Below are 26,132 nucleotides of genomic sequence, written 5' to 3'. Positions count from 1 at the left end.
GAAAAAAGTAGAGGAGGCCAAGTCAGTTCTTCTATTTTTTTATGCGCTTTACTGAAATTTACGTCGTATGTGTATTACTCATTTGTTATGTAGTACAATAGAGAATCACTAGACATGCCTTTGAGTTGGAGTGTTGAGTATATTGTGTAACAAAGGCATGTCACATGACTCGAGTGATGACATCACGTGAACTGTGCGAGCACCGGAATGCTATTTCAGTTGAGCATGCACAACAAACGATCTGTGTGTTCTCTAACTCAGACCAAAAGGAGAAAGATGGCGATCTGTGTTTTTTCCTCCGGTGATTGTTAGCGGCTACACTGTTCAGCTAACCACTTTGGTGGCAGGTATCACGCTGAAAGATATCTAACGTAACAGAAACGTACAATCCTGTAAAAATCTCATCCAATCAAAGTGCACGTCCTGTTCTCAATAATTGCATCAAAATCCCTCCATCAAACTGTGTGTGTGTGTATGTGTGACACGATCGAGGTGCATGGTGTCACCAATATTAAAAGAGATTAAATAGGTTCTAAAAATGTTCTAAAACAAGGCAAGCAGCGCGACAGCCTAAGCAAATTAAAAAGGGAAATTAATTACAAAACCCTGATAATGACGCCAAGGAAAAAAAAGAGCGTTCAATCAAGTGTGCGCAGGGCCTCAAGGGACAAGGCGGTCCAGTCCGGCCCTGCTGAACTCTCGACCAGGGAACCTCCAAGGCCGGCGTCATCGTCCTCACGGAGCCACAAGATAACTTCACGGCGGGTCTACTCCTCCTCCGCCCGGCCACCGTGGGCACACAAAATTCTGGCAGTAACAGGTCCCCGGCATCAGACCACACACCGAGCCACAGCAACTCCAAACACTGCAAGGCACTGCTCGATACTTACGATGGGGGGGGGGGGGGGGTTCAGGCACATGTGTCCTCAAGACACCATCCGGGGTGTGTCTCTGCCTCTTAGCGGGCTCTCCTGCCTGCCATCCTAGCTGTCTCTCCCTTGGTCCACGCGTTCCTCCCTTTAAATAAAACCTGTCTGCCCTCGCCTGCTGCCTGCGTCTGTTCATTAATTGGCAGTCCAGGCAACACTCTGCCACAGGTGTAGATGATTGGGGTGATTAACACAGAATGGAACGCAATGTTGCACCAAACAAACTAACACACACACACACACACACACACACACACACACACACACACACACACACACACACACACACACACATATATATATAGCCATGCCCTGATGTGGGGGCTGGGGGGTGCGTCAACATGGTCGGGACATAGAAGGGGGTGCGCGGCTAAATAAGTTCGGGAACCACTGCACTAGATCACTGATGCAGTCCCACCTCAACCTTGAACTTCTGTCACTCCTAAAACACACCTCACTGCTTTCTCACCGCTCTAACACTCACACACTCAACTGCCTCTGTAGACACAATTCTGAAAGCCATCTCTGCTGCAGTGTTTGTAATCACATAAAGTGTGATTAAAAAATAGAAACAGAAAATAATTGTGCTTTTTTATATCACAGACCTGAACGTGTGGTTCTTTTTCCTTATCAAAAACAAGAAAGAGACAGGTTTTGTCCAAACTCAGCGGGGGGCATTTATTTACACAACTCATCCATACATCACCAACACTTCACAGGGGACAGCGTCCAGCTTCGATCTAAACACCTCGGCTGGAGATCCTTCTGCAAAAGCCCACTCTCCTACACCACGCAGCATCAGTTATACTATTCAACCCCCACCTCCCTTTTGATTCTGAGAAATGATGGGGTGCTACTTCCACATCCTAATATGGTCAAAAGTAGTTGAAACTTACATAAGCTGGACAGATCAACATGTTTTTGGAGCATGTACTCAGCAGCTGGGCTGCCTGATAAACGGCTGGTCTTGATAAGCAACATGTCAACATGCACATACGCAAAACACTGCTTTTAGCTCCTACAGATCCCCCCCATGGGGGTGTCCACCCCCATTAATAAGCTGGCTACATAACATATAACTTAACACATAAGTGAACGTTAACATAAACCAGTAAATGGGCGTCGAATGGCAAAATGACAAATACACTACAAACTTCAACCAAACTATATAGGCATATATGTAACGACGAAGTAACTGCAAACCAACACTTGGATGAGTACACAAAGTAAGTATCAGCTTCAAAACACAATATGGAATGTGACGTCTTTAACCAGCTCAGTCACATCAAAATGCATGCGCAAACTGTAAGGGGGCGAAAACCTGTCCGCTGTTCTTAACAGGAAAAATTCCCCCTTGACCTCCTGGCCCCAAAACAGGACGGTCACATAAAGCACAGAGTGAGCATGCAAGCCTAGCCTAAGTATATGGCAGACATTAGGTAACAGTGAATTAACAAAAGAACGCACGTAAGAGAAAACAAACTGATGAAACCTTCCAACAGAGAACAAAAATCATAAGCATGATCGAGCATTAATTACCCTTAGCAATATTGCAACCAGTAACTGTACGTGAATATGCAATCAAAAATACAAACTCATGTGAAATAAATGATTGACGTGGATACGAATGAACGACTAGATGATGTCGCTGTGACTAAACCTATAAAAGTTAAACACAACAGGAGGTGTAATGAATATACTCAACGTAACAACACAACTGCTCAACTGAAATAGAGAACGGAGTCAGAGTCCCAGCTGCAGAACTGAAAAAGAAATGGAGTGAAGAAAACACAAGAGTCAAGTTCAGTTTTATTGATGACTGCTGCAGGGGTCTTGCTGCTGGAAGAGGGCTTTGAGGCCGATTCCTTAGTCGAGTGCATGTAACCACAACAGCAACATCTATGATGAGACGCAAAGATTACTCCGCCGTTGTCCCATCAGCCGTCCCATTCTTCAGGCACATTGGGTGTTGTGCTGAGTCCATTGCGGCCATTTCCATTTGCACATATTGAGACGACGCAGCAAGGTTCATTTGGGCAGCCAGAGTTCGCTCCCACAGTCTCCTCACAACAGGTAGGATGCAACATGCCAATAGAGAAATCAGAATTAGTACTACTATTGCACCAATTCCTGCTTTTACCAAAATAGCTCCCCACTGACCCAATTTGAGGGCTAAGGAGTCTAAGGACCAGCTTTCCCTGCCTGCATTCTCCTTCAGCTCTATCTTTAAATCTTTCAATTTCTGTGGTAGTCAAAACATCAGGGATCACAGTAGCAGTAGCGCTAGTAGTTAAAACATTACTTGGAACTGTGGTTATATCACCAGTTTTAACAATTGCTACGTCGAATGCAGGCAGGGATGCCGACCTATGTTGCATCCGGCCTGCTGAATTGTACTTAACTTGATCATGGTATGCTGCCTCGTCGTTGGCCAAGTCGTCTGGCGTATGCTCTTGTGATGGGTCGACGAGTTGCTCCTCGGCCATCGTCTCCATCTTCACCTCCTCCAGCACCATCATCAGACCCCCTAGTGTTATCCAAAACAGAACTGTCATCAGGCTTAGCACGCCCTTCTTTCCTCCGGCCATCATGCCGGTTTGTTACGTTAGGCACAATACTGCCCTGAGTTTTGTCTTTGACTTTCGTGCAGTGCGTCAGATGATGCCACGTCGATCCTCCTTCGACCTGGACTGCTGTTGGCGTTGCTCGAACCACTTTGTAGGGACCCTCTCGTCGCGGTTCGTGCCACTTCCTCCTGAAAACTTTGATGTACACCTGGTCTCCAGGAACTACCGGCCCGTCTGCGCCTGCGCTAGAGACGAGCTCCTTTCTCTTTTCCTGCAAATAGATGGCTTTATGGATGCTGGTTAGTTGCTTGATATAGCTTTTGAATTCAAGCTCTAGCTGTTCCAGCGAAGGCCCCTTGTGGGGTCCTCTAAGCTGAGGAGCTGGCATTGGCCTGCCTGTTAGGACCTCATGAGGTGAAAGATGCGTGCTTCTGTTAGTTTGCATGCGATAGCTCATTAAGGCAAGCGGCAATGCATCAACCCAGTTAAGGTTAGTACAAGCACAGATTTTGCAGATTTTAGACTTCAACGTCAGATTCGCTCGCTCGACCATCCCTTGGCTCTGGGGGTGATAAACTGATCCTAATCGTTGCTTTATCCTTAGTTGTTGCAACACACCTTTAAGGACTTTTTCAACAAAAGCAGGACCATTGTCCGAGCTTATTTCCGACGGGATACCAAAGCGAGGAATCACTTCTCTGACTAGAAACTTTACCACTGTTTCTGAACCTAGATCTTTAGAGGGAACAGCTTCGATCCACCGACTGAATCTGTCAATGATCACCAGCATGTACCGTTTCCCATGCACAGACTTAATCATGTCAACATAGTCAATGACCAAATGTTTGAAAGGACCTTCGGGCACTGGAATGTGTCCCGCTGGGACTGTGATGCCCTTTTTTTACATTGTTCTCAGCACAAATGTCACACTGATCTATTACTTCCTTAACCATGGCTTTTAGGTATGGTGACCAGTAACCTTGTTTGTTAAGTCTTTTCAGCACCTCTGCACGACCACAATGATCAGGACCGTGGCTTTCCGAGATTAGCATCGTCAGCAAGGAGACAGGTGCAACGATCAAGCCCTCATGAGACCTCCACAAGCCGCTTGAGTCCATTGTTGCACCTCTTCTTCTCCAACACTGCTGCTCGCTTTTCTCTGCCTTTTCCTGAATCAGAATGATGTCTTCTGGTGTTATTGCAGGCTCTAATGATATTACAGGTGCCAAAATGGCTTCTTCACACCTGGAGGCAGATTTTGCCGCCTCATCTGCTGCATTGTTGCCTCTGATGACATCACAGTTACCCTTGCGGTGCGCAGGGCACTTTACAATGGCCAGTTTCGATGGAAGCATCATTGCTGAGATCAGCTCGTTGATCTGCTTTCCATGAAGGATGGGTGTACCATCCGTCTTCTTAAAACCTCTTTGTCTCCACACACTTCCAAACAGGTGACAAACACCATGGGCGTATGCAGAGTCAGTGTAAATAGTTGCTACCTGGCCACTTGCCAACTTGCAAGCTTCGGTCAGGGCTTTGAGTTCCGCTAGCTGCGCAGAACAGGGTTGGTTACACTTTTCAGCTTTTACTGTTTCAAATCTGTCATCTACTTTTTCCACAACAGCAAACGCTGCATGGTTTCCTAAGTAGTCTCTAAAACATGAACCATCAACAAAATAGGTGACATCAGATTGGTCGAAAGGGGTAGATTCCAAATCAGGCCTTAGCTTAGTGTATCTAGATACCTCGGCTATGCAGCAATGTGGTTCTCCTTCAAACTCAAAGGGAACACTGTTAGCAGGGTTTGCTGCGGTACACCTCTTTATGACAACGTCAGGATATGTCAGTAGTGGCATATACTGCAGGCATCTTGCTTGGTTTAACACAAACTTCCCTCGGTTGATTAGTTCAGATATTTTGTGATGTGTGTAGATGGTCACAGGATATCCCATTGTTATCACTGAGGCTTTCTCATAAGCATAATGCAAAGCAGCCAATCCTTGATAACAAGGGGGCCATCCCTGTGCCACATTGTCAAGTTTTGCACTGTAGTACGCAATAGGTTGTTTCCGACGTCCACTGCATGTGTCCTGCATTAACACTGCAGAGGCATACATGTCATGTCTGTTTGCGACGTACAGCAAAAATGGTTTTGTGTAGTCAGGTGTTGCTAAACTTGGCGCAGTTTGCCTGTCTTGTTTGATGGTTTCAAAAGCTATCTTAGCTTCATTTGTCCATTTTAGAGTCGATTTTAAAGACTCACTTCCAGCATCTTTAATCAGTGCCCTAAGTGGTGCGGTTTTTTCAGCATAGTTTTCAATCCACTCGGAGTTAAAACCAGTCATTCCCAGAAATGTCATCATTTGTCCGACAGTTTGTGGTTGTGGAGCTTTGCTCACACCTTCCACGTGTTCTGGTGAGATGGCGACAGTCCCATGGGAGATTACTCTCCCTAGGTACTCTACCTGTGGTTGGCAGTACTGAAGCTTTGTTAGAGAGGCTTTGTGTCCTCCCCGAGCTAACTTCTGTAGGACTTTAATGGAGTCACGATGACAATCATCGATTGTTCGTGCGCAAATCAGTAGGTCATCAACATACTGAATCACAGTGCTGTTCACCTCGATGCCTTCGAGGCTCTGTTTCAAAATCTGATTAAAGATGTGTGGACTGTGTTTTAGCCCTTGTGGTAGCCTTCTGTACGTGAGCTGTCTCCCACGAAACGTGAAAGCAAAAAGATATTGTGATTCTTTGGCCAATGGGATGCTAAAAAATGCTGAACACAGATCAATTACCGTGAAGTATTTAGCTTCCCCATCAATGTTACTCAGTAATGTGCTTGGGTTTGGCACGTCTGCGTCAAAGTCAGTGATCACTTCATTTACAGCTCTTAAATCATGTACCAGTCGGTACTTGAGCTTGTCTGCTTTTAGCACTGGCAGAATTGGAGTGTTACATGTGCTATAGGTTTCTTTTAGTACTCCTGCTTGAATTAGACCTTCAATAGTTGCATTTATACCCTCTTCTGCTTCTGGCTTTAGTGGGTATTGGGGTCGATAAGGCAGTCTTGCATTTGGCTTCAATTCCACTTGAACTGGAGTTGCCGATGTTACCAGTCCAACATCCGTGTCATGTTTAGACCATAGCTGGTCTGGAACTTGTTTTAGCATGTTGGCTTTCAACTTGTTTTGAACTGTTTCTGATTCTGCTACACCTTGCATGTGCTTTTTGTTTGCGACTGTTACAACCTGTGGTTTTGACATCATGGTGCCGCCGCAGAGAATTTTAATCATTTCTGCATTTTTTGTAGTATAGATTAGCGGGTTATCTGTTTTCTGCCACTCTGTTTTAGTTGCTGTTAACATCATTGGTCCAAGATCTCTTGACCCAAAGCCTTTGTTTACCATTAAGGTAATGTGTGGTGCTGATTCTGGCACAGTGTGCCATTTTTCAATAAATGGGTTTTCTTCCACATTCACAGCTGCACCTTGCTGTCCTATCACGATGTATTGTGACACTAGCCTAACGTGCAAGTCTTTTGTTTCTTTGTCCCATTTTTCTTCAAAGATTCTACTGCATGATGGATCATAAGTCATTGTGCAGTGATAGTCACTGAACGGTACAGTAGCTTCTGGAATTTGAGCTTCAATAAATTTTTCCCACTGTTGAAACATCTCTGAGACTGGCTTGTTAATGTCACCAAGCCAGTAGACCTTAGCGTATTCTGTCTGAGCAGTCATTTGAAAGTTTATTCCAGAGCTATCTACATAAATTCCTTCTGGTGTGCACCAGATTTTTGTTTTTAGTTTACACAATGCATCTCTTCCTAGTAGATTAACTGGAGTTTGGTCTGAAATCAGAATTGGAATTACGATTTCACTGTCATCAACTGCTAGTCTTACTGGAGCTGTTAAGGGGTTTATTTGTTTTGTTCCCGAGAACCCTGTTGTCTTTACGCTTTTCTCAGACATGGGGAGATGAGTTGCATAATTTGATTTTATGCATGAGTAGGTTGCCCCAGTATCTACTAACATTGGGACCGATTTGCCTTCTATTTTAACATTGATCACTGGTTCTTTATTGGCGTTAGCTATTAAAATTGGTAGTTGCTCCTCCCCCCCAGGGCCCTCCGGGCATCCCTAGAATCCTTGTTGTGCTGCCCATGGATTAACTGGACCTCCTCTTCCCCGGTTTGGTCGTGTTCCACGACCACGCCCAGACCATTCAGGGTTTGGAATTGGATTCGGACAGTCTCGATACAGGTGACCCATCTGGCCACACCCCCAACATGAACCTGGAAGTGGGGGTCGGTTCTGCTGCACCCAGCCTTGTCGGGTTGGGTAGCGATTGGGGAAACGATTTGGAAATCGTCTCTGTGGTCCGGGCTGCTGTCTACCATACTGGTTTGGGTAGACATTGATAACCGGTTGAGATGGAGTTTGAGGCGGGGCCACAGCTGTCTGCAATGCTTGAGTTTGACTGTCACTCTTGCTGTCACTTTTCTCCACTGCCGCCTGGGTCTTCGCCTTGTGCTGGAGATCATTTATGTGCAACTGCGTGAGTTTTCTCTGAGCGCACTTTTCTTGCTCAATCATTTTGTTACTGTCTTTCCGATAGCGGTCCACTGCGTGGACTACATGGTCTCTGAACTGCACATGTGGCATTGAGTCCAGTCCCACAACATCCTCCAGTTTGTCTCGCACAGGAGTCGGGAGAGCAGAAATCAGGGATGTTCGGAACAGAGAAGTCATTATCGGCGTCCCCTCAGGACCCTCCTCCGTCTCCAGCTTCCACCGTCTGAGCTGCCTGTCAACAAATGACGCAGGACTCTCAGTCTCTGAAAGTGGCTCACCTTTCAAAGCTTTGGGGTCAATCCTGTTGGGATATGCTGCTCTTAGTATGTTCCAGAGTGCATTTCTGTATGTGTTAAACTCCGTGCCGTCAGCCATTGGGTCCAGCATCCATTGGACTCCATTGGATGCTAGCAATGTTCCCATAGCTGATGTCCCAACAACTCGAGCCAAAATAGCTTTGAGATCTCCAAGGGCAAGCATTAGCCCAGTTGTCTCCTGTTCGAAGGCCCGAATCCACTTTCCAGCGCCATCTTGAATGTGGGGCAGCCGTGAAACCAAACCAGTGAGGTCGAGGCTCTGCCAGGGAATATAATTAGCTCTTGTGCCCTTAATTAAAATTGGGTACTGACCATCATTAGTGTATCGAATAGGTGGTTTTAAGTCATGTCTGGGTCTCAGATCACGGCTTTCATTGCTAGGACCTGGTTTTTCCTTCTCTTGAGTCAGACCTGTATTTGGATCACCACGCTCTGGTGAATGAATGCCTGGTTTGTAAAAAGGCTTGAAATTTTTCTCCTTGCTTGTGCTAGTGGTGTTCTCACTAACCTCATCTGAATGTGTGCCTGTGATGTGATTTAAGGATTTCCGCAGGCCTTCAGATATGTCCTGTATAATTTGGTCAACATCGTTTAGCTCATCATGTACATCCTCATCCTTGTTCTCAAGGTCAATCCAGTATGAGTTAGCCTTCGGTTGCCTTTTCAAAAAATCCTTATGTTCTGCAAAACAATCAATCTCCCTTCGTCCTTCTTCCCTTACCGCTCGACGTTCTGTACTGCAATATTTTGGATGCGTTCCACGAGGTGGAGTTGTTTGTTCGAATTCTCTTTCCTCACTTCCTTTTGCATGCTTTTCTTTGCCAGGTGCTTCATCTGATTGCTGTGATGTTGTTAATTTTAAAATTGCATTGTCAACATCTAAACCCTTAGGACCTTTGTCGAATGTGTCGCGCAAATCAAAATCTCCCGTAATTGTAACGGTTCCCAAAAGGGGATACAGGCCCTCTTCTGCTGGGGCCTTCACTTCCTTCTGGGGTTTGTCCAATTTGTCTTTCATTTTAAGAATGGCATGTTTAAAGTTCTGTCTGTAAATCTTTCCTTCATTCCTGAATAAGTCCAGGATCTGAATTTCTTTTTCTCTTTTCTGCTGTCTTTTCTTGGATCCATCTGCTTTATGATCCTGAATTCTCAATTCCAAATTATCACACGCCACTACGTCAAAAGTGCCTTCAGATGGCCACGGATTGCATAGTTTTCTCGTCCGTTTTGACCACTTCTCTGACATGTGCTTTATTTCTTTTGCTAAAGCAGGATTCTTCGCTGCCAAAATTCCTGCTGGCGTGACAGACATTTTGAAGTTTCAGTGACACTATTATTCCTTTGATTAGTTGACTAGTTTGTTTATTTATAATCTCCTGAAAATAACACAAGAATTGAAAGTTGAAACAGATACTGGTGACATATGATGCTGTGGTCTTGAGTAATCTGTTATTGCTCTGTTTACACAAATGTTGAACAATTTATCTTCTTATTGTAAATGCCTTAAAATCAAATCTCTTCTGATGTAACACTAAAGTAAAGTTAGTTCAAAAGCTTTAGTTATTGTTGAAAGAAAAACTTAATGCCTGAAAGTTTTTATAGGTGAACCTTTTAAATCTGGATTCAATATGTATTATTTTCCCTTTTTTCTTTTTTTTTTTTTTTCCTCAGCAGCTGTGCAGTGGCAGGCTAAAAATAGCCTTATGCTGAATCTCAAGCTTGTGTGTGAGCAAAACTCAGCCCACAGGGTGGGGTTTCTCTACGCCCTCTGGCTCACCAACCTATCCACACACAGAGGTGGAGTCAGAGGCGGGATCGCCTCTGTACTTCTGTGTCTGTGCGTGTGTATGGAGAGGACAGCTTGTAGGTGGAGCTTTGCGCTTCTGGACTGGCCCCTCTGCTCAGTCTAAACTTGGGTCTGACAGCTCAGGGTGTCCACGGAGAAACGAACACGCTGACGACCCCCAAGAGCATTCAGCCTTCAGATTTTAGCAACTCTCATACAGCTTTATAGCATCACAACACAGGAAAAAGTCAACCACAAGAGAGACCGAATCAGCAGAAGAAGAATCAGCTTCTCTCCAGTTCATCCAAGCAACAGCCCAAACAAGATCAGAGTATTTGACCTTTCACGAGTAAAACAACCACACACAGCAAAGCTTTCACACTTGCATAGAGATAAGAAAAACACACTTCAAAGCAATTTGACACCGAAGCATCATTTTATGCCACACACTCAACACGCATAAACATTATTATTTATTTATTAATCATAATCTATATTTCTCATATTTCACATTACCCAGCTGGTAAAAATAGTTATCATGCTTGTGCACTTCAGCATATATTTTTATTTATATATATGTCACTCTAAAACTAATTATTTTAACTTCTGGTTTTCTGTTTAAAGACTAATCAGAACAAGATCACAGACTTTGAAATTTGTATAACATTAAACATCAAAATTTGGCACTGCAGTGAACAATATTGATCTGTATTACTCCTTTGTTTTTCTTTTTTCCTCTAATTCTCTGGCGCCTGACACACCTTCTCAACTCACGCACCCACTTCTCAACTCGCACACACTCTTATCTCCTCCACACACACACACGCTTATCTCACACGCCTGTCCCACCCACAAAACTTCTCTCACAAACACACTCACACAAACAAACAATTTCTGAGCTCTAGAGTTGTTTACAGCCACTTTGCTGCAAACTCTGACGTCAAACATATCTTTGCCAAAAACTCATGAAATTTACCAATCCCCGAGGATTCAACCGAATTACTGGCAAGCTTATCTGTCACAACTTCAGCGCTTTTTCTCAGATCCCAGTCGTTGCCCGGCTTCACCGAGGCACCCTACTGGATCTCAATTGTCGACCTCGTTCACTTGTCCTCACTGGACTTTAATCAGCTGTCAAATTCTATTCCAATTCTCGCTGTCCCAGCTTTTAATTTGTCACAAACTTTGTCCGTCATCAAAATGACTCAGCTGACTTCACACATGTGTGAATAATTTCACCGCTGCTCTGGACAAATGCCTCTTCTTGTTATTATAACTTCTAATTTATGAGAAGGGCATGTTTTTTCTCTCAGACCAGTTCTCAGTCCACGGAATAACTCCAAAATTGAACAAAAACTGTTCTTACCTAGGGCCCAGAAGTTTATTCCGTGGGCTGCGAAACGATCCGAAGAGCACACCTCTACTTCCCGCTTCGTGGTCGCCAAATGTGGTTCTTTTTCCTTATCAAAAACAAGAAAGAGACAGGTTTTGTCCAAACTCAGCGGGGGGCATTTATTTACACAACTCATCCATACATCACCAACACTTCACAGGGGACAGCGTCCAGCTTCGATCTAAACACCTCGGCTGGAGATCCTTCTGCAAAAGCCCACTCTCCTACACCACGCAGCATCAGTTATACTATTCAACCCCCACCTCCCTTTTGATTCTGAGAAATGATGGGGTGCTACTTCCACATCCTAATATGGTCAAAAGTAGTTGAAACTTACATAAGCTGGACAGATCAACATGTTTTTGGAGCATGTACTCAGCAGCTGGGCTGCCTGATAAACGGCTGGTCTTGATAAGCAACATGTCAACATGCACATACGCAAAACACTGCTTTTAGCTCCTACAAACGCACCTTATAGTGCTCCTGCAGGCACCAGTACCCAGTACCCCGATGTAATCTCATTTTTGTAGTACCCCATAAAGCCACAGGAGGGTCACACACACACACTACAAAATCACCTATGTTACAGGAAGTTGTAACTTCCTGATGAGTGTTTAACTGTACGGATCACACTTCTATTTGCTCTTATTTTGCTGTAACTCATTGAAGGTAAGTAAGACTGTTTTCCTAAAATATTAAGCTTTTATTTGTATTATTACACTTGTGATAAAACTGAAAAGCGTGTCTATGGACAAAAAACTAAATACATAACAGTAGATGAAGAAGTAGATGATCCATTAAAATTGGAAGAGATTTGTTTTTTACTTAAAGTAAAAAAACAAGACTGTTGAGTTTAAGAATATTTTTATAAATACAATAATGTACTTTGATGACGACAAAATCATGCCATGTTCATTGAGATTTTTGATTGTAGTTTTATTTTCATTGAGCCATGTTCACAAAATAAAGAGACGAATGAGTTCTTTTAGAGAAGCGTCTTAAGCTGAATCAAATTAAATAACTATTTGTATCGCTTAAAATAAAAAAAAGCTGCATCTGCTGCTTTTGTGTCAAAAATCAAAGAGATGCTGCAGAAATTCTCTTTTGTCGCTCAAATGTGTTGAAATCATTTTTCACCACACTGAACGCAAGCCATGTCATTCAGAGTCATGTTCATATTATTTAAAACTGATGTTCCTGTGGGTAAAACCTTTAACTTGAGCCCAGAGTGACATGACATGGTTAAATCAACAAAAATAAAAATTGACGAATCATCTGTGGGGAAGTTAACATTTAAACTGAACTTCCTCTTGTCACGACGCGCTGGTGAGTGGAGCGGAGGTGAGGATCCAAATGCTGGGGAGGGATCAGGCAGGCAGACAAACTAGAAAACGTAAAAGGTTTCTAATGATCACTGGACACAGGACATGGAAACAATGAGGCAACAAGAGACAGAATTGGAGGGGTCTAAATACAGGAGGGCTGGGAGCTTGGGTGATTGGGAAACGAGAGGCAGGTGCGAGCAATCAACAGAGACACAGGCTGAACCAAATGGGGAGACAGGACAGGGTGTGACAGTACCCCCCCCCCCCCACCCACCCCCCTCCCTCAAAGGGCGGCTACCAGATGCTCACAGGAACACAGAGCAGGGCGGGAGGAGGGGGACCCGGAGGGAGGGCCAAGAGGGGCAGATGGAAAGGAGGCAGGGACACCCGGAGGGAGGGCCAAGAGGGGCAGATGGAGAGGAGGCAGGGACCAGCATAGTCCGGGGGCCTGCGTCTAGGGCAGAGGAGGCGACAACGACAGGCTCTTGGGGGCCTGCATCTGTGGCAGAGGAGGCGGCGACGACGGGCTCTTGGGGGCCTGCGTCTGTGGCAGAGGAGGAGGCAACGGGCTCTTGGGGGCCTGCGTCTGTGGCAGAGGAGGAGGCAACGGGCTCTTGGGGGCCTGCATCTGTGGCAGAGGAGGAGGTGACGACGGGCTATTGGGGGCCAGCATCTGCGGCAGAGGAGGAGGCGAGGATAGGACACAGGAGACTGAAACACATGGGGCACTGGAGACTCTTGAAAGGACGGAGACCCTTGAGACTGGAACTCTTTAGAGGAGGGGAAGACGTCATCTTCTTGGACTGGAGAAGTCGACCCTTTGGATGGATCTATGGGCATCGTCTCTGTAGGCTGTACCGGGGACAAAGTCTCTGCAGGCTGGACCGGGGACAAAGTCTCTGTAGGCTGGACCGGGGACAAAGTCTCTGCAGGCTGGACTGGGGACAAAGTCTCTGCAGGCTGGACCGGGGACAAAGTCTCTGCAGGCTGGACCTGGGACAAAGTCTCTGCAGGGTGGACCAGGGACAAAGTCTCTAGGACAGGAGACAAAGTCTCGTGGACAGGCTGGACCGGGGAAAAAGTCTCTTGGACAGGGGACAACGTCTCTTGGACAGGCTGGACCAGAGACAAAGTCTCTTGGACAGGCTGACTGGGGACAAAGTCTCTTGGACAGGCTGGACCGAGGACAAAGCCTCTTGGACAGGCTGGACTGGAGACAAAGCCTCTTGGACGGGCTGGACCAGAGACAAAGCCTCTTGGAAAGGCTGGACCGGAGACAAAGCCTCTTGGACGGGCTGGACCGGAGACAAAGCCTCCTGGACGGGCTGGACCGGAGCCTCGTGGAAGGGCTGGAACGGATACGGTGTGACCTCCGGAACCACCTCTGGAACTGGAACTCGACACGGTGCGACCTCGGGGACCACCGCTGGAACTGGACACGGTGCGACCTCCGGGACCTCCGCTGGAACTGGACACGGTGCGGCCTCCGGGACCACCGCTGGAACTGGACACGGTGCGACCTTCGGGACCACCGCCGGAACTGGACATGGTGCGACCTCCGGGATCACTGCTGGAACTGGACATGGTGCAACCTCCGGGACCACCGCTGAACCTGGAGACGGCGTCGACCACGGGACTGGAGACGGCGGAGATGTTGGACTAGAGGGGACGTCGACCTCTGGACACAGGAGAGCGTCGACCTCTGGACACGAGGGAGCGTCGACCTCTGGACTGGAAAGAGCGTCGAACTCTGGACTGGAAAGAGCGTCGACCTCTGGACTGGAAAGAGCGTCGACCTCTGGACTGGAGGGAACATGGACCTCTGGACTGGAGGGAGCGTCGACCTCTGGACTGGAGGGAGCGTCGACCTCTGGACTGGAGAGAGCGTCAACCTCTGGACTGGAGAGGGCATCGACCACAGGACTGGAAGGGGTATCGACCACAGGACTGGAAGGGGTGTCGACCTCAGGAATGGGGGTGTCGACTTCTGGCCTGGGGGCGTCGACTTCTGGCCTGGGGGCATCGACTTCTGGCCTGGGGGCGTCTACATCTGGCCTGGGGGAGTCGACTTCCATCGACTTCTGGTCCGTCGGCTCCTGGACCGCCGGCTTCTGGACCGCCGGTTTCTGGACCACCAGCTTCTGGACCGCCAGCTTCTGGAGTGGAGGAAGAGTTGCTGCAGACGGGACCGCTTGGACAGGCTGGACCGGACGCGGTGCGACCTCCGGGACCACCGCCGGAACTGGATGCGGTGCGACCTCCGGGACCACCGCCAAAACTGGCGCTGATTGGACTGGTGGCGCGGGACCTGGTGGAGCCGGTAACTGAAAAAGCAGGGAGGATAGATTGTCCAACTGGAACTCCTGGTGACTGAGGATCTGACGGAGTCGGTCCAGCTCAGCTCGGAGACCGGCGAGCTCTGTTGGATGGACTGCGAGCTCGGTCCTTTGGCCTGGAGACGAGAGAACTGCCGACTGGACCGGAGGCGGGGCCACTGGCTGGACAGAAACCCTCCCCTGGAGATACGGGGAGGACAGGGTGTCCAGCTGGAACTCCCGGAGGCTGACAAGCTGACGCATCCGGCCAAGCTCCGCCCGGAGACCGGCGAGCTCTGTCAGCTGGGCTGTAGGCATGGTTCCTCCACCTGCAGATGACGGAGGCGCTGATTGGACCGGAGACGGGACAGCTGATCCAATTGGGGGCGGGTCCAAGCCATTGCACCGAGCCGGGGCAGCTGCGAGCTCGCGGCTCCGTCCGGGGACAAGGGGTGACGGTGGAGCCCGGCATCCTGCCAAACGCCGTGGGCCAACTCCGGGGGAGCACACAGCCAGTCTGGTGCCCACATAGCAGGAGCGGTCCGTCTGCGCCTCCCCGTCCAACTCTCCTTCCGGCTCTGGGAGGGTGGAGAGAGGATCGCCGAAGCCCGAGCTCGGCGGCGGCGTCCGCAGCGAGGCGATGCCGGAGGAAGAGGAGCCGGCCGGTGGTCCGCAGTTAAAAACTGGGGCAAGCGCTCCCAAGGGAGAACCTCCCCACTGGATCCTTTACTGGGTTGCCTCATTCTGTCACGACGCGCTGGTGAGTGGAGCGGAGGTTAGGATCCAAACACTGGGGAGGGATCAGGCAGGCAGACAAACTAGAAAACGTAAAAGGTTTTTAATGATCACTGGACACAGGACATGGAAACAATGAGGCAACAAGAGACACAGAACTGGAGGGGTTTAAATACAGGAGGGTTGGGAGCTTGGGTGATTGGGAAATGAGAGGCAGGTGGGAGCAATCAACAGAGACACAGGCTGAACCAAATGGGGAGACAGGACAGGGTGTGATACCTCTTCCATCGGTACACTGAGAGCGAAGATATGTTTGCATGAGCTGTTCATGTCACACAGGTTAGGACGTCGCAGTTTACACATTTGGTTATTACACAATGAGTTTCATGTCACAGAACTTCCTGATAACGATGCTGTTAAACAGTCCTGATTAGGTTACCTCCCACTCTCTTCCAGGAACTGCTTTGGTGCAGCAGAGTAGCAAAGACCACTTCCTGATGTTCATACAATGCCATGTCCTGCTCTTCTATGTTCTCTCCTTCTGCTGCATCAAATACAAGGTACAGTGATTATGTGACTGTGATGAAATCGTTTTCAGGACAACAACAACAAAAAAAATCAAGTGTGTGTGAGAAAGAAGTAGGTGAATCACCATAAGTCAGGGAACGTGGCACTAGAAGAAAATAAAACTGACTTGATTTAGACCATCGACTCACAGCCGTTATATTTTTAATACTTATTTTATTCATGGTGAACCATCCACTTCTTCATCTCTCACACTTTATTTATTTTTGTCCTCAAAATCCTTTTTATTGAAGACTACATTTTTACCTTCAGTGTCGTCTTCCGTGAACCTTTTTCGGTTCCTCTTTTCTGCAGCCCTGTGTATAACCACAGATGTGTTATAAGAAACTCACACGCCTCTAAACATGGTAGGACTGAAACTGTCAAATGGAAAGTTATATATGTTCCTATTTAAAAGAAAAGTGTGTTCTATCATTTGTTTGTAACGATCCCAGGCACGTTTTGTCTCTGAAATAAACTTTATAAACAATGTAAACAAGAGTTTATATGGATGAAAAACATCCTGAGCAACAATAAACTAGAACAGAGCTTAATAAAACAAAAACAAATCTAAATTCATCATTATGAAGATTTATCCGTCATTATAGACTTCTTAATTTCAGCAGGTCAGTTAATATTTCTGTGCCCCTAATTCACATTTAACTAATTTCACCTGTTAAGTGACAGTGACAGAGATACATCATAAGGAGTAAAAAGTATTATATGTGAACTCATGTTAAGTACCAAAGCAACGAAATTATAGATTCAATCTTAATTTAGCTAAAACCTACATGCAAACAAAGACTAAAAACCAGGAACATCAGTTAAAAATATCCAATCAGAGGCATAAGGGGTGCTGTGAGTTTGTAGTGCACTTTTAATGCACTGCAGCAACCTTACTGTAGTGCACCTTACCTTAAGTGGAGGTATTTGTGTAAAACAACAACATTTAAGAATGGTGAAAGGTTTGAAGCCATTTGTTACTAATCAGTAAATGCATTTTGTCCTCACGGGCTCCCGTCAAGGAAACATGGCCTCTAATATGGCATCGCCCAGAGACTTATGGGCTCGACACACGGGAGGCGACAAACGACCGCGATCAGCGAAATTTGTCGCTGTCGCTTTTATGACCTGTCACACGGGAGGCGATCTGCGGTAGCGGCCAGCGGCAAAGCCGTCTACGCGTTCTGTTCCATGGCGAAATCTAAACTTCTGTTGTTTTGTTTGGCTGTGTCAGGTTGGAGGGAATTAAGGTTATTTAAGCGGTTCAGAGTTAATAAAGTGGTAGATATGATGTTTCACAAGGTGCTGCTAGAGTTATGTGAAATCTTACTTCTGATTTTACTATATAAAACATAATAATAATCAACTTCTCCTTCATGTTTGCTCGGTGATGTGCGGAGCATCCTGTCCGCTCATTGGTCAGTGAATGAAACCTCCGTTGATTGGTCCTCGCCCGAGCGACAGCGATGAAAAGTTGAAAATGTTTCAACTTTCTGGGATCGCGTCGCTGGGTCGTCCGTGCACGACACGTGCACGAGTGCAAACTTTCACACGCACGTTTTTCGCGTTTCGCTTGGTAGGAGGGAGACCCGCGATTATCGCTTTGTCGCGCATGTCTCATTGAAAATGAATGGAGGAGAGGCGATGTCGCCTCCCGTGTGTCGAGCCCATTAGACTCGCTCCCATGTATTTTAGACATAATTTTTTTGTTATATGTTTCAAAGCCGCTAATATTTTTCAACAACTGGGAATCATTTCATTCATTTTCAACATTTTTAATAGTAAAAACTACATATTGTCTCTTTAAGTGTTTTTGTTTAAAGCAGAAATCTTGACTGTTCCAACAATGAAGCTGAATCGATAATATTGTAGTGGTTTGTCAGAGCTGGAGGCGTCTTTGGAATCCTAGGATGTCCAAGGAATGCCCTGCCTTTCTCGCCTCTGAATTGGCTAGAAGGGCTCTCCTACGATTGTGTAATGGTTTAATTTACATGTTATTTAATGAGCCATAAGACATAAGATTCCATAGTAAATATGAAATCAACCTTATGGATCTGTGGGTACTGTTTAACCAGAAGATTGGAACTTTTTATTGCAGGGATTACGTAACACTTCGTATTAACTCAGAGACAACAGAAGACAGAGTCAAGTTTTAAAAGTTTAAAGATTTATTACTAAACAAATTAAAACTAGACTAACTTTAACTCTAAATGTATGGTGTTACTATGGTGAATGAGATGGAGAATGGTGTAGTGTGGAATGTTGCTCAGAACCAGCAAATCCGAAGAAACGATGAGTTCTGGTGGGAAATGAAGGTGATGTTTTCGCGCTAAGCTTTGGTTAGAAGATTCATAAACACATTCGATGCCATTCTGTCGGTCTACGTACCCTTAGCGGAAGTCCCCGGCTAGATCAGGAGGTGTAGAGGTCCAGCTTGACCTTTGTGGAGCCGAAGCCTGTAGAAACAGCCGTGGCAGCCGACCACCAGTCTTGAGATACTTCCGGGTCACGACAGTTTATCAGCATCTAACAAGACCCAAAACGGGGTCGTAATGGTTCAACTTTTATTCTGAAAGGAACTGTTGCAGCAGGTGGAACAGCAACAGGTTTATCCAGCTTGTCGTTGGTTCTTTCGGCTGAACAGGCAAGTTTACGGATTGGCCACTCCGCCAACTTCTCTCGAACGCTTAGAACTGGCGTTAAAGATGACGTGGGCATAGTTTTATACTTCGGATGTTTTGGTTTAAGGTCGAATGAAAAGATGACAGATTTACCAAGCACCACCAAAACCATGCCTCCGTCAGATCTGGCAGATTCTGATTGGATCAGTAAAAGCAATGTGTCATGTCTTAACGCTAAGTGAGATCAGTCCTAGTGGAAACATTTAAAGTCATATTACTTATTATATTCCATAGGATTATAATAACGTAATTAATATTTCAATTTCACAGATTGGTCAACATCTTATTATTGACTAACACTTTGTTTGATTAGCTTTACTAAAAATAAAGTTCTTTGATTTATTAAAAGGAGAGAGTCCTTTTCTTCATTCTTCTCTTGAGCTGGAAAGAAGCAGTTTAGAAGCAAATGCATGAGACCTTGAGTCAATATCTCATGCAGATTAGTTCTGTGTCAGAGGAGAGGGGGGAAAAGACTTTTGGTGGAAAACAGTCATTTCATTCTGTTACAACTGGCTGTTTCATTTAAGAGGGAACTGTTTTCCTGGTTTTTATGTTTACAGCCAGATCTTGAGGAGTTTTTTGAAGAAAATGGGAACTCATCGCTATAATAAACACCCTTTCCTGTTTTGCAACAAACCTGTCTGTTTCTTTCATAAAAGAACTTGAAAAACATCAAATGTGAACTTATCTGGGTGATTGGGTCTATTGGTTACTTAATTATTAGGCTATCCTATGTCTTCACTTTAATAGGTTAAGGCTGTTTACAAGTTAGAGCACGTCTCTCATGATCAGATTAAGAATGTATAATTTAATCAAAAATGTAGTTAAAGCTGATTTTGATTTTGACCAATTTTTCATCCAGTTTTCATTAACCTAAAAAAGAAAAAGAACTGTTGCACAAAGCTGGACAGAATAGGGCAGTTTTATTACATTTCATACCCAGGTAAGGCACATATGTTTATTCTATGTACTTTAATGCTTGAGAGCCAAGAGTTATAAAGTAAGTCCAACAGTTTGATAAATGCAACAAGATCATAAATTAACATTTTACGTTATTCAGATTTTTTGTGAAACATAAAATATTTAGCAAAACAGGACAGAATTGTTATTATAACGCTAAGTTCACATTGTCTTTACAAAACTCCCCAAAACTGCTTTCTGCTGGTGGCAGAAGGACAGTCTGCATTATAGCTGGTTTGCTGCTAAATAAAATAGCCAATCGTAGTAGATCCTTTTTAACCAATCAGAAGCGAGAAAGGCGGGATCTTCCTTGGACATCCTAGGATTCCAAATGACGCGAACTGGAATGCATTAATTCAGTTTTTGTACCTGCTGTTTCCACAGGGTCCAGTGCTGGGACTCCTGTGTTTGTGCCGACTGGAGGGGATTTGAACCTTGATGTGTTGGATGCTGATTTTCCTAAAACATTTGACTTCTTTTTATGGAAATTTAAAACAGAAACTGTGATGGTAACATTTCAACCTAATGGAGAACCGAACATTCGTGAAGAATACAGAGGAAGAATTGAGGTTTCTGAGAAGAAATACTCTGTGAGATTAAAGCACCTGACAAAGGGAGACAGTGGAACCTATGTTGCACGAGTGACGGCGGGTAAAGACCTCATACTAGCTGAATATGATGTTACAGTTCAAGGTAAGAGTTTTGATTTACATGTCAGCTTAAAAGTTAGAGAAGGTCTAATTCCAACACATAATCTTTAGAACAATCCGAGGCCATCGTGTTTTTGATTTTTGACCTTTTAGTGTAATTCACATTCATGATAAATACAAAAAGCTGATATAAAGATGAACTGAAGTTGAGTGGAATTGTGACTTCGTTCAACCTTTTCTTCTATTGTTCAAAAACACGTCACATCAGCTCAGTGGCCTAGTGGTAGAGTGTCCGTCCTGAGACTGGGAGATCAGGGTTCAATTCCTGGTCGGGTCATACCAAAGACTTTGAAAAAATGGGACCCAATGGCTCCCTGCTTGACACTCAGCATTAAGGGGTTGGATTGGGGGGTTAAACCACAAAATGGTTCCCGAGTGTGGCTGTGTCTGCAGCTCACCGCTCCCCCAGGGGATGGGTCAAATGCAGAGAGCAAATTTCGCACACACATCAGTGAGTGTGACAACTAATGGGACTTTAACTTTGTCTCTCTTCTCTCCTCAGATCCAGTCTCTCCAGTTGATCTGATCAGTGACTCTGTGTTCAACAACTCCACCTGTAACGTCACAGCAGCCTGCACAACGCCAGAGTCTAGCATCAGCAGCTCTTTCAGGTGTGATGCTAAAACCTGCTATCAGGAGGGAGGAAGATCAGAGGTCAATACATCTGGGGGTTCCCTCCGCATCTATCTATCAGCTGAATCAATCATCTGTAACCATAGCAACCAGGTCAGCTGGCTGAAAAATGAGACAAATCTTCGATCTTTCTGTCCCAAAATTGCTGGTGAGTGAACAGTCCTAGTGAATTCTAGAAGTGAAATATTTAGTTAAACCGTTGGTCTTCTGACAAATCCAGTCCGTCCTTTATCAACGAACTGTGTGGATTTAAAGGTTGAATATGGAACAGTTATATAAAACGCTACATTTTTCTAAAATAATACCTCCACAGGACGTTTAGAGGAGTGCAGAATGAAGGTGCCGTATTTCCTTTAAAAGCTAGAGTTTAATTAAAAAAGATTATCAAATATTTATTTAGACGGCACAAGATTAGGTTTGTGTTTACATCTACCAGCCAACAGAGGGCACCAAACAGTCCGCTCTGCACAGTGGGGCTGGCTCTGGGGAAAATGGCGGACTCGACAAGTCGTGCAGCTGTATCTGAGCCCAGAAGATGTCGTTATCCTTCTCAGAAGAGGAGCGACCATAAAAGATCTAAAACCAGAGTGAGTTTAGGTGAAGCTACAACAGATGAGCACAAATAAAAGATGAACGTATCGGCAGCGAACCTGGTATCCTGACCGCTGGAAACCTTGTTCCTATAGTTGCAGCTACAACCTCCACGCACTAGATGTCGCTTTGGTGTTCCTGTTCCATATCCAACCTTTACATGCAATTTCTGGAGAAGGATTTATTTTCTTTCTTTCTTTTGCAGAAAGCACGACTTATATTTGGACACCTGTAATTGTTGTTGCTGTCATTCTAAGTGTAGCTGCCATGATACTCTTGGTATCTTATTGGAGGAGGAGAGGTACATCAATCTTTGTGAAGTCATACCATCATTTAGCAGTAACGGATATTTAATAACAGGATACAGATCCAATAATATGATCATTTTAAACCCTTTAGTGTGGATTTGAATTCTTATTTGGTTTTAATTAACCAAATTATTTTTCATTACAAACTTTTGTTCAGGAACTCCTAAGCTCTACTTTATCTGAATGTAGACAAATGTTAAACTTAAAGATTTTAAAAATGGTGAAGTAGTTTAAATGATTGAGACTTTGACCCGAATGAAATAAATCTATTTCTCCACCGCCAGTTCAACCAGAAAACACAGAAAATACCATATATGCCACTCCTGAGGTAAGTGATACGTTTTTGTTGGTTTGTGAACATTTAGCGCAGCGACTGAATATTTTAATATTTGGCTATTTGGAAAACAAGAATGTTAGAGATTATAAGGAATTCTTCCCAACTAATGATTGCAATCAATAACTTTTAAAAGGACCATTTTACCCATTTTGTTCATCTACAGCTTGGACTGATAACTAATAGAACATCTGTCTAAAATGGATGGAAACCCCCTTTAAATTCATACTTTCTGTTTTGTATTTCACCTGCAGCATATCTTGTTCCACAAATGTTTCCTATCATTTAATTTTAGACCCACAACATCCAAAATAGTGAGACACAAGCTGATGCTGCTGAAGTCGAGTCTCCATCCACCACCTACAGCTTGGTGGGGCCTGCTACAGAAAGGACCGATCTACCGTCAAGTCTTTATGCAACAGTACAAAAAAATCCTTGAGTGATGAAAGAAACTAAGAACTGAACCAAAAGCATGGAAGAGCTGTTACTGCAACGTCACCCTCTTTATGTAACCAGTATTGTTTTCTTATGAAAGCAGCAGTATTAGGATCGTTGCACCATTCTGACGAGTTCTACCCCGTTATATAGGATTTGTTAAAGTTTTTATACTTTTAGACCAAACATGCGTGGAGCCCGCCTCTCTCCCAGTAAAGGCTGCAGCTCTGCACCAACTGCCTGTGACCCAGCGCAGGAACAAGTGAGAAAGAAAATGGGTAACACTTTAGTTTAGGGAACACAAATTAACCATTAATTAGCTGCCAGTTAATATGCATATTAGTGGACTACTAAGTCTAAACTAGTCATTATTAAGCTTTAATTAACTGCTTATTACTAATGTAACGTGATGAAGGAGCCATTTCTCAGGGTTATTATCCTCTAACCACGGTTGCCTTTGACACAGTGCCAGAGTGCATGAAACAGCTTCAAGGTCATGCATTCGCTTCTGAACTATTTACGTTCCAGCAATGAAGACAGAAGATGAAGATTATTCTTTTCTTTCATTAGATCAAAGAACTCTATTTTCAATAAAGCTAATCAAAACAACTGTTAGTCAAAAATACAACGTGACTGATCTGTGAAATCTCAACATTATGATTAATATGTTTTTAATAAGTAAATGACTTATTTTAGTCACTAGACATGCTGATACATTAAGGTAAATAATCACATGACACATTGCTGTGCTGATCCAATCAGAACCTTCCCCGTCTGAAGCGTGGCGGAGTTTCTGTGGTGTTTATTAATTCTGTCAGCTTTGATTCGTCCAGAATCAAAAACATCCAGATTAATAAAACAGTTCCAACGCCATTTTAATTCAGTATTCAACAAGATCTCAACATCCCTTGAAGTTCGCCGCATGTTAAGTGAAGTATGGACAGGCCATCTGTACTCCTCTTTTTAAGCTAAGAACTATCAAGCTGGGAAAAACCCGTTGTTGTTATCAATCAACAACGGTTCCTTCAGAATAAAAGCTGAAATCACTGACCCAAGGAGGGTCCCCTTTTTGACGCTGTGAAACACCTGTCGCTGTTTACCTGGAGACAATCCAAGGACTAGTCTGTCGTGCTGTGACGCTGTACCATCGGCTCCAGTACCGGAAGGAAGGTCCGAGGACCTGGGCATTCTGGATCCACCGTGGAGGTCTCACTGAAGGGTATGTGGATGCGACAAACTGGCGTCTCATGTGTTTATGACCACGGTTCAAACTTGATCAGTTAGGAGCAAAACATCATCTCCCACTCAGACTCGCTTCTCCGGACACAGAAGTTCTGAACTTGACATCGTTCACACACACACCATTCACCTCACATTTCATTCCAACAGAACATTCATCTTTAGAGAGTTTGTCTTGTTAAATTGTTTAAAATTATTTCGTAACTAAATTTCCTTAACCGTTTGAAAGTCTCTCTCTCTTCTCTTGTCTCTCAGTTCATGCAAAGTGTTTATTTAATTTCCCTGTAATAAAAAGATCCAATCTTCTGATTTAAATAACCCAGTGTCTGTAAGATGGGATTCATACTAGATATGAATCTTTAATGTCTATGGTCATTAAATTGTAATTCTAATCCATTACACTAATGCCATAATTCTAACATTAACAGGCCATAAATTAAGAGTTTTAACATAATATGCCATTCATAATGGTTTGTTAACTGAAAGTAAATGTTTATTTGCTGATTAACACACTTACTAATTAGCTCTGACTTAATGGGGAACATATTCTTGCCTTTAAGTGATTAATTGATTGTTGTTTAGGCTCTATTATCATGTGGAGTTTGGTGTTTATGTACATAATACCAGAACATAATATTTTTGTTTGTTAATTCAGAATAATTATTCCCCTTGAATTACTTCTTTAACAGCCAAATATTGATTTGAGCTAATTAGTATGTGCGTTAATCAGCAACAAACCATTTACTTTCAGTTAACAAACTATTATGAATGGCTTATTATGATAAAACTCTTAATTTCCATCCATCCATCCATCCATCCATCCATCCATCCATCAATCCATCCATCCATCCATCCATCCATCCATCCATCCATCCATCCATCCATCCATCCATCCATTTTCATCCGCTTATCTGGAGTCGGGTCGCGGGGGCAGTAGCCTAAGGCGAGAGGCCCAGACTTCCCTCTCCCCAGCCACTTGGGCCAGCTCCTCCGGGGGAATCCCAAGGTGTTCCCTGGTCAGGTGAGAGACATAGTCCCTCTACCACGTCCTGGGTCTACCTTTAGGTCTCCTGGTTGGACGTGCCTGGAAAACCTCACCAGGGAGGCGTCCAGGAGGCATCCTGACCAGATGCCCGAGCCACCTCAACTGGCTTCTCTCGATGCGGAGGAGCAGCGGGACTACTCTGAGCCCCTCCCGGATGACCGAGCTTCTCACCCTATCTCTAAGGGAGAGCCCAGCCACTCTTCGGAGAAAACTCATTTCGGCCGCTTGTATCCGCGATTTCGTTCTTTCGGTCACTACCCAAAGCTCATGACCATAGGTGAGGGTAGGAACGTAGATCGACCGGTAAATCGAGAACTTCGCCTTCTGAATCAGCACTCTCTTCACCACGACACAATGCCCGCATCTCACGCTCCAGTTTTCCCTCACTCGTGAACAAGACCCCGAGACACTTAAACTCCTCCACTTGGGGCAGGACCTCATCCCTGACCCGGAGTAGGCATTCTACCCTTTTCCGAATCAAGACCATGGTCTCAGATTTAGAGGAGCTGATTCTCATCCCAGCTGGTTCACACTTGGCTGCGAACTGCTCCAGCGAAAGCTGAAGATACGTTCTGATGAAGCCAACAGGACCACATCGTCTGCAAAAAGCAGAGACTTGATCCTCAGGCCACCAAAACAGATGCCCTCCACACCTTGGCTGCGCCTAGAACTCCTGTCCATAAAGGTTATG

At 44.8% G+C, this 26,132-nt stretch overlaps 1 protein-coding gene across 1 annotated transcript; it reads left to right on the top strand.

The window, feature by feature from the left end:
- Positions 1–12,149: 12,149 nt before the first annotated feature.
- LOC107383469 (SLAM family member 9) lies at positions 12,150–24,838 on the top strand. The gene is made up of 7 exons (XM_015956097.3): positions 12,150–12,232; positions 16,395–16,498; positions 20,531–20,839; positions 21,359–21,637; positions 22,286–22,381; positions 22,673–22,716; positions 23,018–24,838. Exons 2-7 carry the CDS (start codon positions 16,447–16,449, stop codon positions 23,159–23,161), a joined length of 924 nt encoding a protein of 307 aa, XP_015811583.1. The 5' UTR covers positions 12,150–12,232; positions 16,395–16,446; the 3' UTR covers positions 23,162–24,838.
- The last annotated feature ends 1,294 nt before the right edge of the window (positions 24,839–26,132 follow it).

The sequence above is a fragment of the Nothobranchius furzeri genome, chromosome 11, assembly GCF_043380555.1.
Source record: "Nothobranchius furzeri strain GRZ-AD chromosome 11, NfurGRZ-RIMD1, whole genome shotgun sequence".
Classification (NCBI taxonomy): Eukaryota; Metazoa; Chordata; class Actinopteri; order Cyprinodontiformes; family Nothobranchiidae; genus Nothobranchius; species Nothobranchius furzeri.
This window is presented reverse-complemented; position numbering and strand designations above follow the sequence as displayed.